This window comes from Oculina patagonica, chromosome 6 (genome assembly GCF_052425735.1).
Source record: "Oculina patagonica isolate OP01 chromosome 6, crgOcupat, whole genome shotgun sequence".
Taxonomy (NCBI): domain Eukaryota; kingdom Metazoa; phylum Cnidaria; class Anthozoa; order Scleractinia; family Oculinidae; genus Oculina; species Oculina patagonica.
Genome location: NC_135763.1, coordinates 29156907 through 29177796, shown reverse-complemented (window position 1 = coordinate 29177796; position 20890 = coordinate 29156907). Strand labels below are relative to the sequence as shown.

Sequence of the window (20890 nt, the reverse complement as noted above, 5' to 3'; positions counted from 1 at the left end):
ACTGATGAATGATTTACACTTCATTTAGCACATAACTACCTTTGTAGGGGCCAACCATTTTTCTCCTGAGGGAGGGGGAGGATTTGGGTGATTTTGAAAAAATAAATCCTGCAAGCAGTTATGTGCTCGAAAAAAATTCCTACACAAGACCATCGTTCCAAAAAAATTTCACGAACCTTTTGGGCTGCAAAAATATTTTGGCAAGGTGTTCCCTGGGTTGACACATTGACCTTTTAACATCAGCAGACTGTTAAAGATTTATGCATCTGGACTTAGGTCCCCCCCCCCCCCCCCCCCATCTCTAGTTGGCTTTTTCGCCTGTGGTTACCTTTCTTGGTCCTTTTTTTTTTTTCAAATTCAAGATCACCCCTGGTGTTGTCACTTGATGAACAATTTTTGAGTGCACTCTAAATTAAGGATGCCAGAATACATGTAGCTGCTGGAACACGAAGTAAACTTTATTATAAATATCAATTTGATACCAATATGCAAAGATAAAGATCTTTATTTTATAAACAATACAACTTTTAGACAACTTGCGATTTTGCAAAGACTACGAGACAGGCTCCAATGATGAATTGCCGGTCACAAACAGTGTAGTATACAAATAAAGAAATTTAATTTATTGCACTTAATATCTATCCCATAAAAACACCCTACAGTTCCTTCATTTTAATAACTCCCAAACGTGGTTCCCGATAACTTTTAAGAAATTTCGCGAAGTCTGGTCATTCCTGCTTGAACGCTTTAAACTTAGCGTCTTATGGCAAGTAACAGTTCAGAAAAAAGGTTTAATGGTTTTGTAAATTCACTGTACTCACGTGTAGTGGAGAAAGTTAATTCTTTGTGCAAACATGTAAACATTCTGTCTTTGAATCAGCAGTCATCTAGGAATTTGTTTACTCAGGGGCCAACCATTTTACTTCTGAGGGGGGGTGGGTAATTTTGAAAAAGTATATATCCTGCAAGCACACGCGTGCAAGAAAAAAGAAAAGAAAAAACGCGTGACAAGTTGTAACACGCAGCAATTAAAACGACCTGCGATCCGTAACCCGCGAAAATGAGATCCCCATGCCACACAAATGTCAGACATGTTCTGCGCAATTCCGCGTACGTACTCAACGCGATGTTGTAGTCACTTGAAAAAGCAAAAGTTGTCTTAATGATAGAAAAGAACTAATAGAAATCCTATAAACTATTAGAACCTAAAAGAAGTTTAAAGTAAAAACAAATGTGCGTTTTCATGTTTTAAATTTGTCTATGACTCCAACCTCGGTTTAAAACAGTCGCAGGATAAAATGGCATGAGCAAAAGCAATAGGCAATTTTCGATTCGCCCTTTGCCTCCATGTCGAATCGAGTTTCCGTGCAGAACCATTCAAAGAAATTTTTTCTCATCGACACGGATCATTTTCATGCAGATCAATTAATGAATCACCTTTCTTAACCAAAGCATGTTTTGTTGTGTTATCATTAGTACCAATTCACTGTGTCAAAAACGAAAGATGGCTTTAATCGCGTCCAATTCAATATAGGGTAACAATGAAATATTGATTATTTATTTCTTTAAAATTACACTGACAGCCCATGGGAAGCACTTTAATTAATTACTATACACCATATTGTGATATCAGCTGTGTTACTAACTATTTAGAATAGCAAAATAAGTCATGATAAATTAGTTCTTTTCTTCTTAAACATGATAAATTGAAGAAATTAACGAGGTGAAAATGAGGTGAAAAGGTGTTAACTTAGTGGTGTGATCTCTCCCGACCAACAAAAAAAAAATCATTTAACCTTAGAAATATAAGCGCCAATAAATCACTTTTGCAGAATAATCGAGGCCAAACGATTGCGGAATATGTATGTGGGTTTCAGACTTGCTCGTTGAATAAAATTCAGGAATCACGTTTAGAAAAAGAAGGTATGTGCTGTGCTTCTTTTTATTTTTCCATGCTGTGATACAGTATTGAAAGTTATTTTAGTCGACGGTCATGGATAATTCAGAGTTTTAATTGTCCCCCTGCTGCCTTCAGAACTACCTTATTGTTACTTATTTTCGCGGGAACTTAATTTCGCGAAAATGGAACGGGCATATTTCGCGGGACTTAAATGTCGCGATTTGGCCAAAAAAGAACGATCAAAGGAACTAAATTTCGCGAAAATTGTCAAAATACTGGTCTGCATTAACAAACAGTAAGTCTCAAAATTGCACATCTGATTTTAATTTTCCACAGCAATAGTTTCCAATGACACTGAACAAAACCATATAACAAAACGAAACTTAAAAACTTAAAACAGTTTGGCATGTTCCTGTGTTTCAAAGAAGAGCTTTTTTGACGACTCTACCAAGATAATTATGTAGTGAACTGACATACATAACATACATACCAAGTTATATAGAAGGGTATTAAAGTTCGCGTCGTTATTTTTCGCGAGAACCTTTTTTCGCGGATCTTTAATTTCGCGAAAATTAGGCCCCGCGAAAATAAGTAACAATAAAAAACCTCTGTCGCTGGGTTCATTTGTTTTGTTGTTGCGGTCAAAATTATTTCAGTTGCTAGGTTCGGATTGTTTGCAACTTTGTTTGAAATTATTCTTGTTACTGGGAAGCTCTGAGCTGTTCTGCGTCCGTACAAAGCTTAAAAATTATTTTACGACTAGGTTCAGACTTGTTCTTGGCTTTGAACTTTTTTTGCTGGAATCCGTCGAGTTGTTCCGATTGTGCTGAAAATGTTCTACTCCATGATTTTTTTTAAAAACTTTTCCTACAATCATATAATGAGTTAGTTACGTCAGAAATGCAAACAAAGATTGGGATTCACCTACTTCGTTTTAGAGATCAAGCGTGTGGAAAAATACTCCGATTATGAAAAATCGGTGCTTGTGATTCCGTGAATTTTCGTTAAAAATATCAGATGAATCAATAGAGAGCTAAATATAATTTAAGTAGGTCGTTTGCATAAATAATTGATGTGAACCTTTCAATAAAAAACCTCGACACTTAAAAAAAGATAATTTGAAAACACCGTAGAGCTAAAAGAAGAGAGGAATTCAATGGCGCGTAGTTATCAAAATTAAAAAAAATTCTTAACTTGAACTACAAGGATTTTTTTTAATTTTTCACCCAAAATTTGGACAGAAGGCAGAGAAAATGATCTACCGAAAAAAAAACTGTGGTCACTGAGCATGAAAAGGGTTACATCTGTGCAAGGTTATTGGAGCGACCACCGGAGCTGTCATTGTCCAGTTTTTTGTTTCTCTTTTTGTTTTTTGTTTTTCTTGGCGTGCGTTCGATGCAAACAGTCTGTTTGTGTGAACGTCCTTAAAGCGGTATTCACACGACAAACTAAAGTTGGCAAACTCAAGTTGGTGTGTGCGAACGACACAACAACAGTTGACAAACTGTTGGTGAGAATAGAGACAAGTTTTATTTTGTCGCCAACAGTTGGCAAACTTGTTTGCCGTTGCTGCGTCGTTCACACACACCAACTGGAGTTTGCCAACATGAGTTGGCCAATAGTTTGTCGTGTGAAGGCCGCTTAAGTCTCTCCCTTAAGTCAGAGATATTCTATAGTAAAGCAGACACTTGTTTCAAAATTGTGCCGTGACTGGTTGGAAAGTCTTAGGAACTAGCCACGCTTGAAAGTCGTTACACCGTAGTTATTTTGATATACCATTCAAGGCTGCACTAACGGAAAACTCGTTTTATTTTTACAGAAGATAAAAGTTACAGTTAACTCGCAAAATTTGTCCTGGAATTTTATCAGTGACCCGCGGCATTGACCCGTTACTCGCAAAAAATCACCTGCAGCCCGCAGAGACCGAAAAAACCTTAATTTTTTCTCTTTTCCCTAATAATTTGAATTTCCAGTTTTCAATAATTTTTGAAACTGATAAGATTTGGGGTAATAAGGTTAACGCGTTCTACCTCTACCAACACAGCGAGTGTTTTCGAAAAAGTAATAAACAGAACTCGATGTATGTTTTGAAATTAAAGTATATATACACAAACAACCAACAATGGCCTTTAATCAGTCTAGAAATGGTAATGAAATAAAGCAAAAAAGAAAATAATCATCACGCTTTTGACGTGTAAACACAACTTTTGTCCCTTTCAAGTTTGGCACATCCAAAGCAAACTAATATACCGCTTGCAGATTAAATGTATATGATAACAAACTAGTCCGGCTTAACGGATCTTGATTTGCTTAAATTTTAATTATTTTCAGATTGGATATTCAGGCCAATACATAAAAATTTAAAATACTTTTTTTTACTCTCGAAAACTCTCAAAGATCTTCAGTTATTTTTAATATTGACGACCATCAGAAGATAATGTAATCGTTCGGAATTTTTGTGTTACTTATACGTACTTCCTCTATGTGCACATAAGTCACTTATCAACTCTCTTATAAAACATCCGTTAATTTTCTTATACGGCTTGTTATTGGTTGTCTCCCACAGAAAATAAGTATTTTCTGGCGAAACAGGTTTATGTCCGTTGCGTCATCATCTTTCGTATTCCGTGTTATCGCGTTATCTCGAGTCATTATATTTTCTGCGCTCAAGAAAAATTAAGGATAACCGTAAGTATTATATTTTCCATGCTTACTTTTCGTTCTTTTGGGGTTCAATACTTATTTATTTCTACCAATTTATATAGAACAAGCACATTACATTCTATATTAAGTGCTCTGAGTAACATTTTGTAGGAAACGAGCATCAAAGGTCAAAATATCATCGTGGATAATAGAAAGTGGATGTAGACTTGAAGTTGTAACAATTAAGTTCTTGTCTTTATTTCGTCGAAGAGAATGATTTTTTTCTTATGATCTTTGAAGGAGAGCATTCAATTTTTACTATACACCACGAAAACGGTTGGTTTTCTACTTTGCCCGTTGAACAAGTAAGCGGTTTTGAAATAATTATGTTTCTGACCTGTCAAAAATGTAAAAATTATTTTTCCGTTCCATGTTTATTAATATTCAAATGAACTACAGTTGAATCTCGATAACTCAAACCCTCAATAACTCGAACCTCCCGCTAACTCGAACCTTTTCCGATTCCCCTCCAGGTTGTTTTCTTACTAACTTTACCCTCGATAACGCGAACTCCCGATATCTTGAGCCTTTTTCGATTTCCCTTGAAGGTTCGAGTTTTCGGGATTCAACTGTACATTCATCAGCTTAGCATTTAGAAGGAAGTCAGCTCAAACACAGCGCTTTTGAATTTGGAAACGAAATTCTCGATGCCTATATGATAAGTTATTAAAAGGATAATGGTAACATACACCTGTCTTGCTGGAGTTTCTATAAACATAAATTTCGATTAATTTAGCGAACCCACTTTGCATTTTACTGTGTTTCGATAAATTGTCAAAAAGAGCTAATGGATCAGTAAGTTTATTTTCCATCTTCAGCTAAGGAACTATGTTTTGTTTGCATCTTAAAAAGCCGGCAGTTGTGTCAACAACTGTCAAAATGTGTTCTCTTTTTTCCGTAGTTTTTTTTTTCGCATGTTTTGATTATATAATTTTGACTTTACAAATAATATTTGACTAACAACAACGTATAAATCTTATCAAAGCAGCGTTACCGGAAAATAGGTTTCTATATCTATTTTGTTTTTGTTTTTGTTGTGTGTGTTTTCAAAAACAATAAGATATCTAAATCAAGGTTTTTTTACCAATTCCACTTTAAAAAAGGCACAGAAAGCTCAACATAATCTTTTCCATCGGAAATGACAAATCGGCTAGTTTGCCATGATTTTATCTTTATCAGCGACATCTGAATGTATATAATACAAATCTGGGGTTTGTGGACTGAACATATAAGCTAGGGCATTATGTTCTTAAAGTAAACGTTTACGGTCCCTTTGAAGAACTGTGCGAAGTTAATACTTTAAATGGAAGTTTAACATCTGCCACAGAAGACAAACTTCAATTCGCCACGCATTAAAACCAATTTGAGCCTTGCTTTTAAGCATGAAGCACTAATGCAACTCTCGGTCGGTAAGTAAAAGCTTTTTCATATTAAATTTAGTAGCAATAAATACTGTACACTTAACCCAATCTTCCCGAAATCTTAACTGCCGAAAGTATAGCACATAATAAGAACATTAATATTATCCCTAATGTTTTAAAAGAAATTCAGTTATTTCAACCGTGAACATTCAGTTTCGAGGCTACTAAACGATCAAAGAACTTGAAGGCACTTCTGTTTTTTAGCTAAACCTCGTAGTTACGGTATATTTTAGTTCCGGTGATTTTTTAAATTCGTTTCGAACGTTTTAAATCTATTATGTTTGAATTATTATACATTTTAAAAATATTTCCAAGGAAAAAAGGAAAAACGTAACTAGGAATTAATTAGCGAAGTTTCATAACTGGTAGCATTTACAGAAAATTCTCGAGTTTTTTATCTGCACACTTTGGGTCCATTTTTATGCTGTAACAGCATAAATTGTTTTTTCCTATTTTGAGACATTTTGAGGCCATTTTTACGAATGATTTTCATGCATGGGCTTAATTAATTCCTATTTGACCTTTTCTTTTTCCTTTTTTCTATGACAACCTCATTGCAATTAGATGAATTCCTTTTCTATCTATAAGGTAATTACTTTTTTCCGTTTCCTAACGTTAATTAACAGACATTTACCAGCTTTTAATAAAGAAATAAGAAATGTGTTACATGTACAAAAATGTAATAACGGGTCGTAGGGAAAACAAGAATGCATCTTTACTTTTTTATTATTTTTAATGGCATTAATGACCTTTTGCCGTATTTAAAGCTTCAAGTCTGGTTCTTTGTAGCACCAGATTATAAATGACTCCTCTTTCTCACGGTAGTATCAAACTCGTCAACATGTGAATGAAGGCCGGTTTTGTTCCATACGACGCTTTTAAGAAGATATTAACTGAGAATGAGTAAGTTAATGTCAAATCAAAAAGGCCGCACATGACAATTACTGTCGATATCCGGAAAGACACTTAGAAGTTTTACTTTCTTTGCATTACTTTTTTTAAGTGAGTCGTAAAAGTTGTTTCAGTTTTAATGATCTATGAAAACGTTAATAATTTTCAGTTAAAATGGCCCAGGTGAGGAAATCTCAGATATTTGGTAACGTTGTGGATACAGTCAAACCCCGATGAAGCGGCCATATCTTTGGGAAACTGCCAAGTGACAGCTTTATTGGCGTTTGCTGCTCAATAGGGGCTTGTCAGAAATTATTGAAATAAGTGGAAGAAACATCACTTTTTTGCCAAAAAATCAAAAGATCATCACTTAGCTTAGTGACAATGCAATCTCGCTAAAACGATTATAAGCGTGTGTGAACATTTTTATCAGTCATCACTTCCTGATTCGGGCTCTTAGGTGAAGCCTAACTACTGACGTGTAGTTAATTCTAGGTGACCGCTTATTGAGATAACAACAATAGATGGGTCCTCATCGGGACGTTTTAATCAGTCATCACTTCCTATTTCCGAACTCTTAGGCAAAGACAAACGACCTGTATTTAATTCTAGGTGGCCTTTAATAGAGATAACAACAATAGACGGGTCCTCACCGGGAAAGGTGAATTGCCGCTAAATAAGGCTTTTATTTACATTATTATACTGACAATACTTTCGTGAATTTGACAACTGGTCGCTTAACAAAGGCGTTGCTTAATGGGTGGCCTTTAAATGAGGTTTCGATTGTACTTATTTTCCATGTCATATCTAAACTTTTTTTCGTCTCTGTTTTGAATTAGAAGAGGTCTGTATCTGCCTGTAAACGACGCATATTATGTCGGCTTCCTTCAACAACAGCTCCGTCGCTAATAACCACAATTCAACTGGGAGCCAGCCGGACAGAATAGTGCGTTTGGTCTTCGTTTGGCTCATCATAGTAGTGGGCCTCATAGGTAATTCCTTCATCGTTGCTGTGATCAACATTTTTCGCCGCATGAGAACAACTACCAACTATCTGCTGGTCAACGTGGCGGCCGCAGACATCACCACACTGCTGTTCACGGCCATGCACCTCATTCCGATCAAAGGTCCCTTTCCAGGCGGTGCTCTTGGCAGCTTCCTTTGTAAGTTTGTCTACACCAACAACATTACCATGGTAACACTTTTAGTAACCACACTGACGCTGACACTGCTAGCCGTTGAAAGGTACAACGCCATGGTGAAACCTCTAATAACATCCAGGCGAATCACCAATGAAAGGATTGCTTATGTCATAGTTGGCATCTGGCTGGTCGCCATAGCAATGGTCACACCACTTTTCGTTTCCATGGACTATCGCCCAAACTCGAGAAGCCTCTGTTCGCCTGGTAACAGTTTCGATGAGATGAAAGTCTACGTTTACTGTCTCATGGTCATCCTGACTTTGATCCCATTCCTTGGCATCGCTTTCTGCTATTCCCGGATCATTTCTGGATTGTATTTTGGACATACGATTTGCAACAGAGGTCAAGGGATAAACTCCCAGGAAGAAATGGCAGAAAAGAAGAGATTGGTGATTCTTCTCATGGTGCTTACAGCCGTATTCTTCATAGCCTTTGTCCCTTACGGTGTAGCACTAATTCTACAGTTCAGCGGAATGGCAAACAGCAGCGTTGAAAAACTTCGAATCTTCCGCCGCTTTAAGACAGGTGTACAGTACTTGACACTTCTAAACTGTTCCATGAATCCTTTCATCTATGCTATACCAAGTACCAACTACAGATGCTGCTTTAAGTACATTTTCAAGAAAATATTCTGCCAAGATACCAGGGAAGAGTTTGACGCCATTGAGCTACGGAGAAGAAGAGACCCGACTGTCTGAGACTCATTTGAGAGGTTGTTTTGATTGACGACTGTGCCCAGTTATAGTTGTTACTGGCACATTACCCTTATCAACATTCTAGGTACATGTATACGTTGTTTTTTATAGACCATTATAATCATTTCATCGGGCATTGTGGCGTATTTTTCGGGCTAAAATGGAGAATTCAGCGGGCTAAAATATATTTTAGCCCGCTGCCGTGGACCAAACAGAAACAAGAAAATAACGAGGCCAGCCAATCAGAACTGAAAACCATTCAACCGTTCGCGCCGTTTTCTTGCTGGCTGGCACAAGCTGGCATCACTTCAAGCTTTGTTTAATTTGAGTCGAGACGCTTCCAACTGCAATTGCAAACTGTTTTTAAGCTTTATAACGACAAAATTGTTGAAGAACTGAACGGGAAAGGAAATTCGCAGTCTTCTTTGCTAGATGAAGAGGAATTTAGAAACTTAAAGAAGAATACAGGCGGCGAGGTGTAAGCTTGTCTTATTCATAGAAAGAAACTCCGAGTCAGTCGAATTTCAGGCATATTCCAAACTACCAGTTCAGTTAACAGCACAATTAATTTAAACACTTCTAAATGACGACTATTTCTTTGCTGCCGATAGCATTTTGTAATTTCCTTTTCAAGCAAAGATTGTTTTGAGTAATATTGCGGTTTTCTGTCGAGTTTTGTAAACTTTTAAACCTGATTTACAATCAGAAATAAACGCCGACTCGCAAGTTGGCAGCGTCCAAGATATCGCTTACTGTTTTTGATTTCTTAACTAAATGCCCTCTGAAATGATAATAATAGTAATAGAGTTGATGTTCTTGGGCGTAAATATGTTTTTGGCCCTTCTCAGAGCTCATTTTAGCCCTCGCCTGCGGGTCGGGCTAAAATGAGCCTGCGTCGGGCCAAAAACATATTTACGCCCAAGAACATCAACTCTATTGTTATATTAAAGGAGCTGTGTCACGGATTTTAGCCAAATTTAGACTTAGGTTAATGGTCACCAAATGCACATATTAACAGCACAGCGAATACAAAAGAAGGTACGGATAGAATAAAAATGAAGAAAATTAAAACGGATTCTGAAATGGGTTTCGAAAAACCGTTAGGCTCAACAGTTTTCAAAGTTTATCGCGTTTCTTTGCAAGTTTTAATTATAACGCCCGGTAGACATATTTGATTTTAATGAAGCTATGGTTTTGTCAGTTTTTCATCCATGGGAGTAATTTCATTACTATCATTAAGTTTCATAGCGAGTATTTGGACATTTAATAAAATATAGGCTAAACTCAGTCGCGACACAGACCCTTTAAGCTTGTTTGTTTAACCTACATAATCTACATATCTCGTGTAATATACACAATTTTACTGATTTTTTCAGTAATAATGTTTTCACTTGACTACACGAACATACATACATACATACATACATACATATATACATATACTTTATTTATCTTCGAAATTTACAGAGTAGCTGTAGAATCTTCGACTGAAATGAGTTTCAGAAATGTGATGACGGTAATTTTAGTAAATAGATACGTTGCTGTACTGACTTAGTAGTTTTTCAATGAAGTAACTCTCTAACTCTACAACAGGTGGCTCTAACTTTGTAAATGTGTTACTTCAAAGCGATTAAAGCTATTAGCAACAAATTTGGCAACTTTTTTAAAAATTTTACTGGCAATATTTTGACGCTAGTGTCACATGCCGGACTACCAACTTTGACATTTTTATGGTAACCGGTTTTTGACAGATATGTTGTACAAAATTTGCATTTTTGGCCTATTCTATATTACTACGTTTTATAATTCCATTTATATTTTACACTACATTATATCAAGTTACATATGGTTAAGGTTATCTCCTAGCATTTTTTTGTAAAATCATAATCTGAAATGCAAAAATCCAAGATGGCGGACTAAATTTTTAACCAGACCATTTCTCTCTGTTATTTCATTACGGCGGTTTTTAAGTTACAGGGGCGGGCTCCTGAAGGCCCCACACACTAACCCACCCACCGACCCCCGTCCCAAAAGGTTAAAAAAAGTTTAGAAAAAGCGCGGTCTGAATAGGTTGTAGGGCTTATATGTAACAGAAATATATGTACTTTTAATTACTATATACCAAATGAGGTTCAGCAATGTGAGCACGATAATCTTAGGCCCCGTTTACACGGGTCCGGACAAATTTTTGTACGGACGAATTTTGTACCTGGACCGCCTGTTTACACGGATCCGTGCAAATTTTGTTACAGATTGCAGTGGTGTTTACACGGAACCGTGCAAATTTTAGACCAGTCGCGGCATTTGAATGGCTTTTTTACGTCTCTGTTGTGATTGGTTATCGCTAATGTTTTAAGCCAATCATGTTGCCATTAATGCAGCACGCGGCAAATCAAACATGGCGGCAGAAGCGGCAGACAAGAACTTTACGTGGTCTGATGAAGAAATTAATTTGTTGCTTAATGTAGTTATAGACTACAAAGCAAGAAAAGCAGGGGAAGGAGTTGATTGGGAAACGGTCAGGAGCAAATACCAAGACGTAACCAAAATGTTTTTGGAAAAGTGCCCTCATAACGACAAGGAGAAATTCCCCCGACGTACTGATGCGTACCAAAATAGCGATGCAGGCTGCCGCCGCTCGTCTTCTCATATCTGTGAATTGCTTTCTGGGTTTCTTTTGCCTCAAATTTTTAAATTTTTAAAACAAAATGTAACAAAATAGGGGCATAATGCAACAAAATGTTTCATTTTTGCTAAGCAACCAGGCAAAATATAACTAGATTCCAGACCTTAACCGCGCTATCTGTGCAAAAAGTTGCACGGTTCGAGTGTTTACACGAGTCCGTACGAAATATGGAACCGTGCCGGTCAAAAATTTGACCTGCTTTTTTCAGGTCCCAAACTTGCACACTTAGCCGTTCAAAAATTCGTCCAGTTCCGCCGGTCCCGTGTAAACGCAAGGTGGAACCGTGCAAGTTTTTGTCCGTGCAAAAATTTGTCCGCACCCGTGTAAACGGGGCCTTAGTGAATAGAATTAATACGCCAAATAATTATTTACAGATTTGCCAAACAATCGCTAAGTAATGAAGATGGCTTAGATTTAGCAATCCCAAAAACAATTTTAGTTGTTTTGCACTCGCTAGTGTGTCCCTTTTATTAACTTGCCTTAACTTTAACGATATTAATCTATTAAATACCAATACGTTACAAGGGATTATTTTGATTTCAAAATGCTGACTTTGTCTATTGCACTGTTATATTCTCACTCATGTGGATTAAGCGCTTGTTGAATAAACTTACTTTATGCTTCGTTCAAAATAAATAATTGTCCTTTAATAAAGAAATAAAAAACGCGCCCGAGTGCATTATTGAGTTATATAAGCACGCGGGAATTTTTAAGAACACGAGAGAAGTGCATAGAGAAGCACGAGGCACAGCCGAGTGCTTCTCGCACTTCTCGAGTGTTCTTAAAAATTCCCAAGTGCTTATAAAACTCAGTAATGCACGAGGAACAAGTTTTTTATTTCTTTTATAAAATGTTAAAGAAATTGCGCGCGCTAAAACTCGTGACGTAAGCAGCGTGCATTATAACTCGATAAAGCACGCGCGTGATGTATGCAGCGTGCTTTATGGAACTATAATGAATTCGAATTGACTAATCACAGCGCGCGCAATTCCTCGACCATTTTATAACAAATTGTGAAGTAGGTAGTTCCATAATGATAGAGAGGTCTTCATATTCCAGCATATATGTAGCCTGCAAAGTAAGCGTTTTTGATAGGCGAGAGATGGATAAGTTTGTTCGCGTCTTTGGCCTTGGAGTCGCAAACGTAGAGGTCAGAGACGAGAGAAGACGAAGCCAGGGAGGGGGCGGGGAGCACTTCAATCAGCCTCACCCCTACTCCCTAGGCCGCCTTTTCCCTTGGGTTTAGGTACGGTGCCTCCCCATATTAAACTTTGCCAAGTCCTCCTTCCCCGAGGCTAAAGGAGGGAAGGGCTAGTGCCCGTAATATAACGAGGTGTCTGTGAAGCGTGGTTCTAAGACGCACTTTCCCGAAATTTTGTACTATGTACAAGTAATTGCCTACTTCAGTACCCCTCTTTGGTTTACTAGATACATTGCTTTCTTACTGAAGCAAGGCAACATCTGCATCAAATAAAACTTTAGCCTCCTACGCAGACGTTCTTAGAGATCTTCACGCGTTTCTCCCCCACGAAGGGGAGAAAATCGTGACGAGCCCTAAGAACGTCTGCGTATAAGGCTAATAAAACTAATGATGTTAAGTTTTATGAACTTCAATAAATAGTGTCATATAGCAGAAGACGTTTCACATGCTTAATACGTGGTCAATTTGTATATACTTTCGATAGCAACATGGTCTAGGTGAGATGTGTTCTTGTGAGGCATAAAATCGTACCCCCATCCCCCCTCCCCCCCCCCCCCCCATATAACCTGATTAATTACCCCTAAAATCTGTAAAGTCAAGTTCCACTTTTAAGGCCAAGTTTATATCTGACAACTACCCACACATCTAGAGCTGCAAAAAAAGCTATTGTTCAGGGGTATACCAACAATAGAGCTAAAATAAGATATTTTTCGAAGTTTTTTTATTTTATTTTATTTTTTTTGAATGCTTTTAAAATAAAACAGGGACTTCCTCTACGCCTGTTAGTATTATTTATGCCATACCACAGACAATTCTTTTAAAATGGTATATTGTATGTGTTCATTGGATCCATAGTTACTAATTTACATCAAATGTGGTATTTCCCTTACATGAAAGTAGCAGTAGACTAATAAAAATCCCGCCTGCGGTGGGTAGCGAGCCATCATACACTGCGTGAAAAACATCGGGCGCGCATTTCAAGCAGTTCAGTAACTTCATAAGTGACGTCACGGCAAAGCATTTTCTTCAGAATGACCTTGAAAGCGAGTCTGTAATTGGAACTTTGAAAAGCGTAGATAAAAGGATTTACAGAACAGTTCAACAGCGTTAGATATTGTGAATATTTTTGGAGGTATACAATATGTGCGTGGTTTACCTTACTTACTCTCAATATTAACAAAATCCCATACGGGATAAAGGCTACAAAAAACACCACAGTCAACAAGATAAGCAGTGTCACTAATTTTTTTTTTTCTCTGGTTTCTTCCGGAGTGTCAGTTCTTTCACTTTTGCTCCCGCAAATCGTGTTCTTGAAATACATGCCATAGATGATTTGCGAATAGCAAAAGGCGATCAGAGTGAATGGAACCACGGTGAGAATAACAATTAAGCAATCAATGTAGATCATCATTTCAAAGTTTGCTTCGCCGTGAGAGCAAGAACGCCTTTCTGAATCATAATCCAAAGATGCAAACAAGGGAGTTACCAATGCTATGGCAACCAGCCAGATTCCGGCTATGACGTAAGCAATCTTATCGGTAGTGAGTCTGAGGGACATAATCATAGGCTTTACCAGAGCGTGGTATCTCTCGAAAGCTAGGAGCGTTAACGTCAACGCGGTCACCAGAAGCGTTACTATAGCAATGGTGTTGGTGGTGATAAACTTACAAAGGAAACTTGCAAGTGTCCTGGAGGGACTGCCTGCACTGCCGCTTTTCATGATTAAAAACAGGATTGCTGTGAACAATAAGGTGGTGATGTCTGCAACCGCTACGTTGACCAGGAGGTAGTTAGTGGTTGTTCTCATGCCTCGAAACATCTTTACGACTGCAATGACGAGGGAGTTGCCCATAATACCAACAATGATGATGACCCAGAACGTTACCATCTTCACAACCTCTTCTGTTCTGTTTGAACGAGGAGGTAATCCCGTCGGTGCAGTGAAATTTGCAGTTGAGCTGTTGTTAAATGGACCGCTCATTTCGCTGCTTGCTTTCCTCTTCTAGAACAAGACACTTTGTGAGATTACCACTTTCTGGTAAATAAGGGAAAATAAGGAACATTAATGCATTGCGACAACCAAATACCACACATAAAACGTCATAGCGTCTTTCTCGCTTACGCTTACGCTTAAGGCTATTACAATCATTTCTATATTTAAATGAACTTAGCATTGTTAAAACACTTCTAAAAGCCAACAGCAGTCGCTGAGTAATCCGAAAGCTTAATTGACTTTTATCGAAGAACACAACAGATTTACATAGCCATAAACAATAGATTCACGAATTAGAAAAGCTCGAAACTTAAGAGGCGAACAATAGTCTATTATATTAAACACTTTTCTTTGTAATCTAGGAGTTAACAGATTAATTTTTGGCTGATAGGATTAATTAACAAATCTGTTTAGTTGCGATCTGAACCGTAGCGTTTTGACAAGATTGTGTTCGCCGTTAAATCAAAAAGGTTTCTTACTCGACTTGTTTTAAGTGTGGATACTTTTGCTGGCACAAACATTGTCGTAAAATGATGTTAAGTTTCTTGATTATTTGTAGGTGCGATGTGGCGGTATGAACCGCTCGTTAACTAACACTCTATCACAATTATGAGCTATTCACTAGTTTAAATTAAGATGGTGCTCTCTCGAACAAGTAACAAACACTTTTAACAATAGGCTATCGAGTTAAGTTTGAATTTTTATTAGATTGCGCTAGCTTCAAAGGACTTAATGTGCCGTTGCAATTACCCTACACAACTTCATGTTAGCGCACTTATTATACTCTGTTTTGTTCCTTTCCATGCAATTACATTTCCAGTACACTTCTATTATACATTTCGCAGATTACATTTTGGATTACAAAGTTGGAGTTTTGAACTGCTGTTGGAACCAAGCTGAGCTGTAGCTGTTGCTGCCCGTACAGCTCGTGATTAAATTTCGGTACCCAAGAGTGTAACGTAATGGCTTTCCTTACAAGTGAGTGCCCCGTTTGAGTCTAATTTGTCGTGAAAGTGTCGTCGTAGTAATCTCGCCATGGAAGAATTCAGAGTTGTTCCATATTCCCGTACGATTACACTTGAGTCAACCTACCGTTACACTGCCGGTGTACGTCCATTCCCGCTCCTTTTCGAACCTCAATTTACCACATAAAGTGAGTTCTGGTTATAGGTTTAATTAAAAAAACAATTTAACATGTTTTGAAAACAACACTAAATTTATTCCTTTTTTATTCTTTAAGCCAAAAGAGAATAATAAACGGGGTGAACAGTGTAGACCTCGATGTTGCCGAGGGCGTTGATGCTCGTTGAGTGAGGTCATTTTGTGCGGCAAACAAAAAAAATAACTGAAAATTTAATCGCGCGAATACAGAGAAATTCGGAAAAAAGCAGTAATCTTCAATGAACGCTCAGCAATAGATACATTTACATAAGAACTGAAAACATTGTGAGCGCTTGTTGTATCTCCTAACCACATGGACATTGTTTACTAAAAGCAGTGCACCACGGCATCTCTATGGTTTTTCGGTGTTGCAGCTACACGATAAAAGCGTGCAAATGACTCACTTTCGGAACGTAATTTAATTTCTTCTGCTGTTTTTCCATTGTCCTAGTTAGCTATTTACTCATAAAAATATTGTGGTCAACTGCTTAAATAAATTATGTATGCGTGTTCAACTTTCAAATAATTTATGAAGGCAAAGGTGATAGAAAAATATGCTTTTACAGGTATTGCCAACAGATTTGAAGTCGGTGACGATTTCTAGCTATTGATGAGGCGAAGAGTGCATAAGTGGTGGAACAATTTACACCGAATACTACGAATTCAAAGAGAGGTGTCCATTTTAATTACCAAATGAGTGATTTGTGGGAATGAAGTGGTGGAAACAAAATCTGTATATAAACTTTAGAGGCTTAAAAATAATATTATAATGAAACCAATGTATAAAGTAAATACAACAACTTCCTACCTGATTTGTAAAGGCGCGCCTTAACAGTAAGTTAAAGCAGATCTCAACACGATGATGGCTAGAGCAGGATGGGCCGTGTCCTGCAGAACATGTCCTCATGTTGTATCGCAGAAACATGCAATCATTTGATTGGTCAGCAAGTTACAATGTTCCATGCTTACTCCCGCGGGCGTTTTAATTGCATATGCAATAACAATTTTAAAACAAACGGTACAAAGGTGATACCCCGTAGTCTTGTTGAGCTTTCATTTTTTCGAGATTTAACTACTTGAGCCTTAGAATTTACGGCTAAATGTAAAAATGGTGCTAAAAAGGGGTAATTTGATTAAAACAAGTTTCTCGTCAGTGTACAGCTTTTGCGGTTTAACTTGATATGTAACAGGTGCATGTTCAAACAGTTTCACCGCAGATTCATTCTTTCTCTCACGCGCTGAGATGTACAAAAGGTCGAAATTTGAAAGAAACATTCTTTTTTAATTTAACCTTTAAGAGTGTGCCCGTGAGAGAACAGGGCAGAACCAGATAACAAGTGATACAGCTCATATCACCGATTTCGCTCAAACTTAGCATAAATGTTGGGTATGGTGAGCTATTTACTGTGGCAAAACATTAACTCAAAATATTTTATTCCCTTCAAGTTATGGCACCTTTTGAAAAAATGGCCATTTTTCACTAATTTATGCATATTTAATTAGCTGACTTTGATTGACCAGTTCCACAAGAAAAAAAGACTTCTGAAAATAAAATTCACTGCACTATATTCTTTGGTTATTAGGCTTTAAGTACAATAATTCCCTTCAACCGTCCGATTTGATTTCTTCTCCTCAAACGGTCTTTTGGAAGGTACACATTTCGTACTGTTGGAAATAGCCTTTAACTAGTGCCCAATATCTCCCATGAGCAACAACTTATATACATTATTCTTACATGGGTAATGAAATCCATCATTAAACTTCACAAAAATGTCACAAAATGTCTGGGGACTTCAATATTTTATTAGTATTGAGGAACTAAACACACGTGACTTAACGATTTCTTGCTATTTCATCAAAATTCACCGAAACACAAAAGCCATTTATTTGCCTCAATTTGGCATAAAATCGGTACGAAATAGCTAATCAAGCATAAATCTATAGATAACAATCAAAATATTGGCGAAGATTGGCAGTTAGGGCATTTTTCGGAGCGTTTTCAGAGCCATATAATTCGGCAATGTTGTGATAGTAAATGTAAAAATAGCAGCGAAAGATTTTCTTCAAAAGCTCGCTCAATTCAACATTTAGGCACATCAAAGTTAAGAAACAAGAAAGTAATACTACATACATGCCACTTATCGACACACAGATGCTTTCTTTTGAAGAATTTGTTCTTCCTCGCTGCACTTCGATTCTTCGATCGATCTCAATTGACATGTACTGTTGCTTTGAGGCGCGCTGAACTTAGTCAATCCATCGTGGTTCATCCTTCGTGAAAGGTGTAAACAGGATGTCAATAAAGTCATTCAAAGAGCTGTTCAAAGTTCACGGAAGGACACTTGTCTCAGCCAGTTTGCATGAAATAAATTTAACTGGAAAATAAACAGCCGCCATGTTGAATTTCTACCTTTGAGCCTGCCGTTTCAGTCAGCGGTACGGCCGTTCACTGGGTATCACGCGTCCATCACGCGTGACCACACGCGCGATCATTTGCTTTTCCTCCGCGAGTGTTCGTTGGATGCGTTTGTGATGAAAATGAAAATATTTTCAAATTGTCGTAGGGAAAACAATTTCCTACGCTACAGCTCCAAGTGTTTACCGCAATGTGATGCTGAACGAACTCTAGGGTGCTTACCATTTGTTGGAGAGAACCGGTTGGAATGACCACTGAAAAATGGAAAGGCTTCTTTCCAAAATTAGCAAACTAACCGAAATAGATTTCGCTTACCATTTGTAGCTCAGTTTCCTGTTATTTCTTTCCGTTGGTGGGAGACTTGAAGGATGGGAGACTAGAACTGGGAAACCTTACAAATGGTAAGAAAATTTCTGACGTTCCGTCAATTTCCAAAGAGATTTTCCAGAAAAAAACTGTTCCATTTGACTTTCACCTAAACAGAGTTCTTGATTTTTCTGTTCAACGGTCGGCATGCACGGCAACCAAATCAAAATAATTGTTTATGTTCCAAAATGACGCTAAATGGCGGTATAAAACTGCTCCGACGTCTCGGCAATACTGCCTTTTTTGGGGTGGCACCCTGAAGAAGGCAGTATTGCCGAAACGTCGGAGCAGTTTTATACCGCCATTTAGCGTCATTTTGGAGCATAAACAATTATTTTTAGCATAAAAGACGCTACACAGTGAAACAAATCAAAATGTCAACGTCTCCCAGTTACTTTTCAGACATTTGTATTTTTTTTATAGCTTGTTCAAATTCCCCTCCCCTGGCGGAAATAGTGATTAATACCGCGCATAACGATTACATTTTTTGACCAAATTCCCCTACCTCTGGGGCATAAATGGGGAAAAATGAATAACTCAGCAAAATTGGAGAATAACGTTTACCACGGGATAAATCACTATACGGTGGATAGCGAGGTAGGTTTTTTAATCGTTTCTTGCGCAAGTGCTTTAGTTGGGGGAGCGTCTGTGCTGAACTGAACAAAGTATTCACGTACGAAATGCCTTTAGCGACGCAGTCTATATGGCGCAGCAAATATATACATATATCTATAAAGGTGTGAATGTAGAGAGAGAAAACAACAAAGAATAAAACGGGTTTTCCTCGCGTTGACCTCGAAAAAGACAGAAGACTACCTGTGCTGGTTGAAACATTAGCTAATAAGTTTGGCCGTCTTGCGTAGTCCTAGTCTTGCAATAAATTTGTTTAGTTTTAATGCGGGGTTTAAGCACTCTACAAAAGTCTGCATTCGCGTCTTTGTAACTCACATAGCCACTTAAATTGAGTCGGTGATGAAGAAAATTATCATTTGAAGCCGCAATTCGTCACTTGCAATGTGGGCACTCAAGAGGAAAAATTTGTCCCCATAAAAGCCCTTTTCTAAAACAAAACTGCAGTAATGACGTTTATCGGTAAATGGACAGATGGAGAACTTTGTGGGATCCCGAAAAAGAGAGTGGGTACAAATTCAGTCTCCTAGCTACCAAAGTGTAATATAATATAGACGATTTGAACAGAAGGAATAGATGTACACAGGCCAGGCTAACAACCTGACCGCCATTTCTTCGAATGTCCATATTCACCCCCTCCCCCACCTCCCAAAAAAGACAGAAACAACAAAAAAACAATAAACATACTAGTTTTAACCTGATATAAGATGGAAAAACTTGCTCTGATTATTTAATGGTTTCCGACATTTCAGAGCTCAATTTCAGAGCATCAACCGATTGCATCGCATACATTACACTGCATCCAGTGTATTTCTCTTCAACTATTTATCAAAAAAATTCAATGGAGAAGTTGAAAAAAATTCTCACTTTTACAAGAAACGCACACTACTTATAAGGCTTAGATCAAGCCCCGGTTGTTCAGAGGGTAGATAACGCCATCCGCTACTTATTCCGACAAAAACAAACATTTGCGGAGGAAAAGCAAATGAACACGCGTGTGTATAGCTGTGTATAGCTGTGTTGGGCTATGTATAGGCGTGTATAGCTGTGTAGGGCTAGGCTATGTATCCCTTTTATGAATATCCCTATATAGGATTTCGTCAAACAACTATATGATGACTACACTACGTACTTGCCCCAGTGAACGCCCGTACCGCTGACTGAAACGGCAGGCTCAAAGGTAGAAATTCAACATGGCGGCTGTTTATTTTCCAGTTAAATTTATTTCATGCAAACTGGCTGAGACAAGTGTCCTTCCGTGAACTTTGAACAGCTCTTTGAATGACTTTATTGACATCCTGTTTACACCTTTCACGAAGGATGAACCACGATGGATTGACTAAGTTCAGCGCGCCTCAAAGCAACAGTACATGTCAATTGAGATCGATCGAAGAATCGAAGTGCAGCGAGGAAGAACAAATTCTTCAAAAGAAAGCATCTGTGTGTCGATAAGTGGCATGTATGTAGTATTACTTTCTTGTTTCTTAACTTTGATGTGCCTAAATGTTGAATTGAGCGAGCTTTTGAAGAAAATCTTTCGCTGCTATTTTTACATTTACTATCACAACATTGCCGAATTATATGGCTCTGAAAACGCTCCGAAAAATGCCCTAACTGCCAATCTT

General features: G+C 37.8%; 2 protein-coding genes across 3 annotated transcripts; one reads left to right on the top strand and one right to left on the bottom strand.

The window, feature by feature from the left end:
* The first annotated feature begins 7789 nt into the window (after nt 1-7789).
* LOC144658771 (galanin receptor type 1-like) lies at nt 7790-9198 on the top strand. Its single transcript, XM_078519237.1, has one exon. The coding sequence runs from the start codon at nt 7790-7792 to the stop codon at nt 8813-8815; it is 1026 nt and encodes a 341-aa protein (XP_078375363.1). The 3' UTR covers nt 8816-9198.
* A 4285-nt stretch (nt 9199-13483) lies between these two features.
* Nucleotides 13484-16940, bottom strand: LOC144657743 (galanin receptor type 1-like). Of its 2 annotated transcripts, none has more exons than XM_078518089.1 (2): nt 16662-16940; nt 13484-14734 (listed from the first exon to the last, which is right to left on the bottom strand). In XM_078518089.1, the coding sequence occupies exon 2, from the start codon at nt 14678-14680 to the stop codon at nt 13643-13645; it is 1038 nt and encodes a 345-aa protein (XP_078374215.1). In that variant the 5' UTR covers nt 14681-14734; nt 16662-16940; the 3' UTR covers nt 13484-13642. The 2 variants fall into 2 exon arrangements, with proteins under 2 accessions (XP_078374215.1, XP_078374214.1); XM_078518088.1 differs by having other exon boundaries at nt 13484-14701.
* Nucleotides 16941-20890: the final 3950 nt, after the last annotated feature.

Bases quoted from the DNA above. Each gene is read 5' to 3' on its own strand.
- LOC144658771 (XM_078519237.1), top strand. From the start codon at position 7,790: ATGTCGGCTTCCTTCAACAACAGCTCCGTCGCTAATAACCACAATTCA.
- LOC144657743 (XM_078518088.1), bottom strand. From the start codon at position 16,778: ATGTTTCTGCGATACAACATGAGGACATGTTCTGCAGGACACGGCCCA. The intron at 14,702-16,661 runs GTAGGAAGTTGT...GTCTTGTTCTAG, and splicing joins GGCGCGCCTTTACAAATCAG to AAGAGGAAAGCAAGCAGCGA.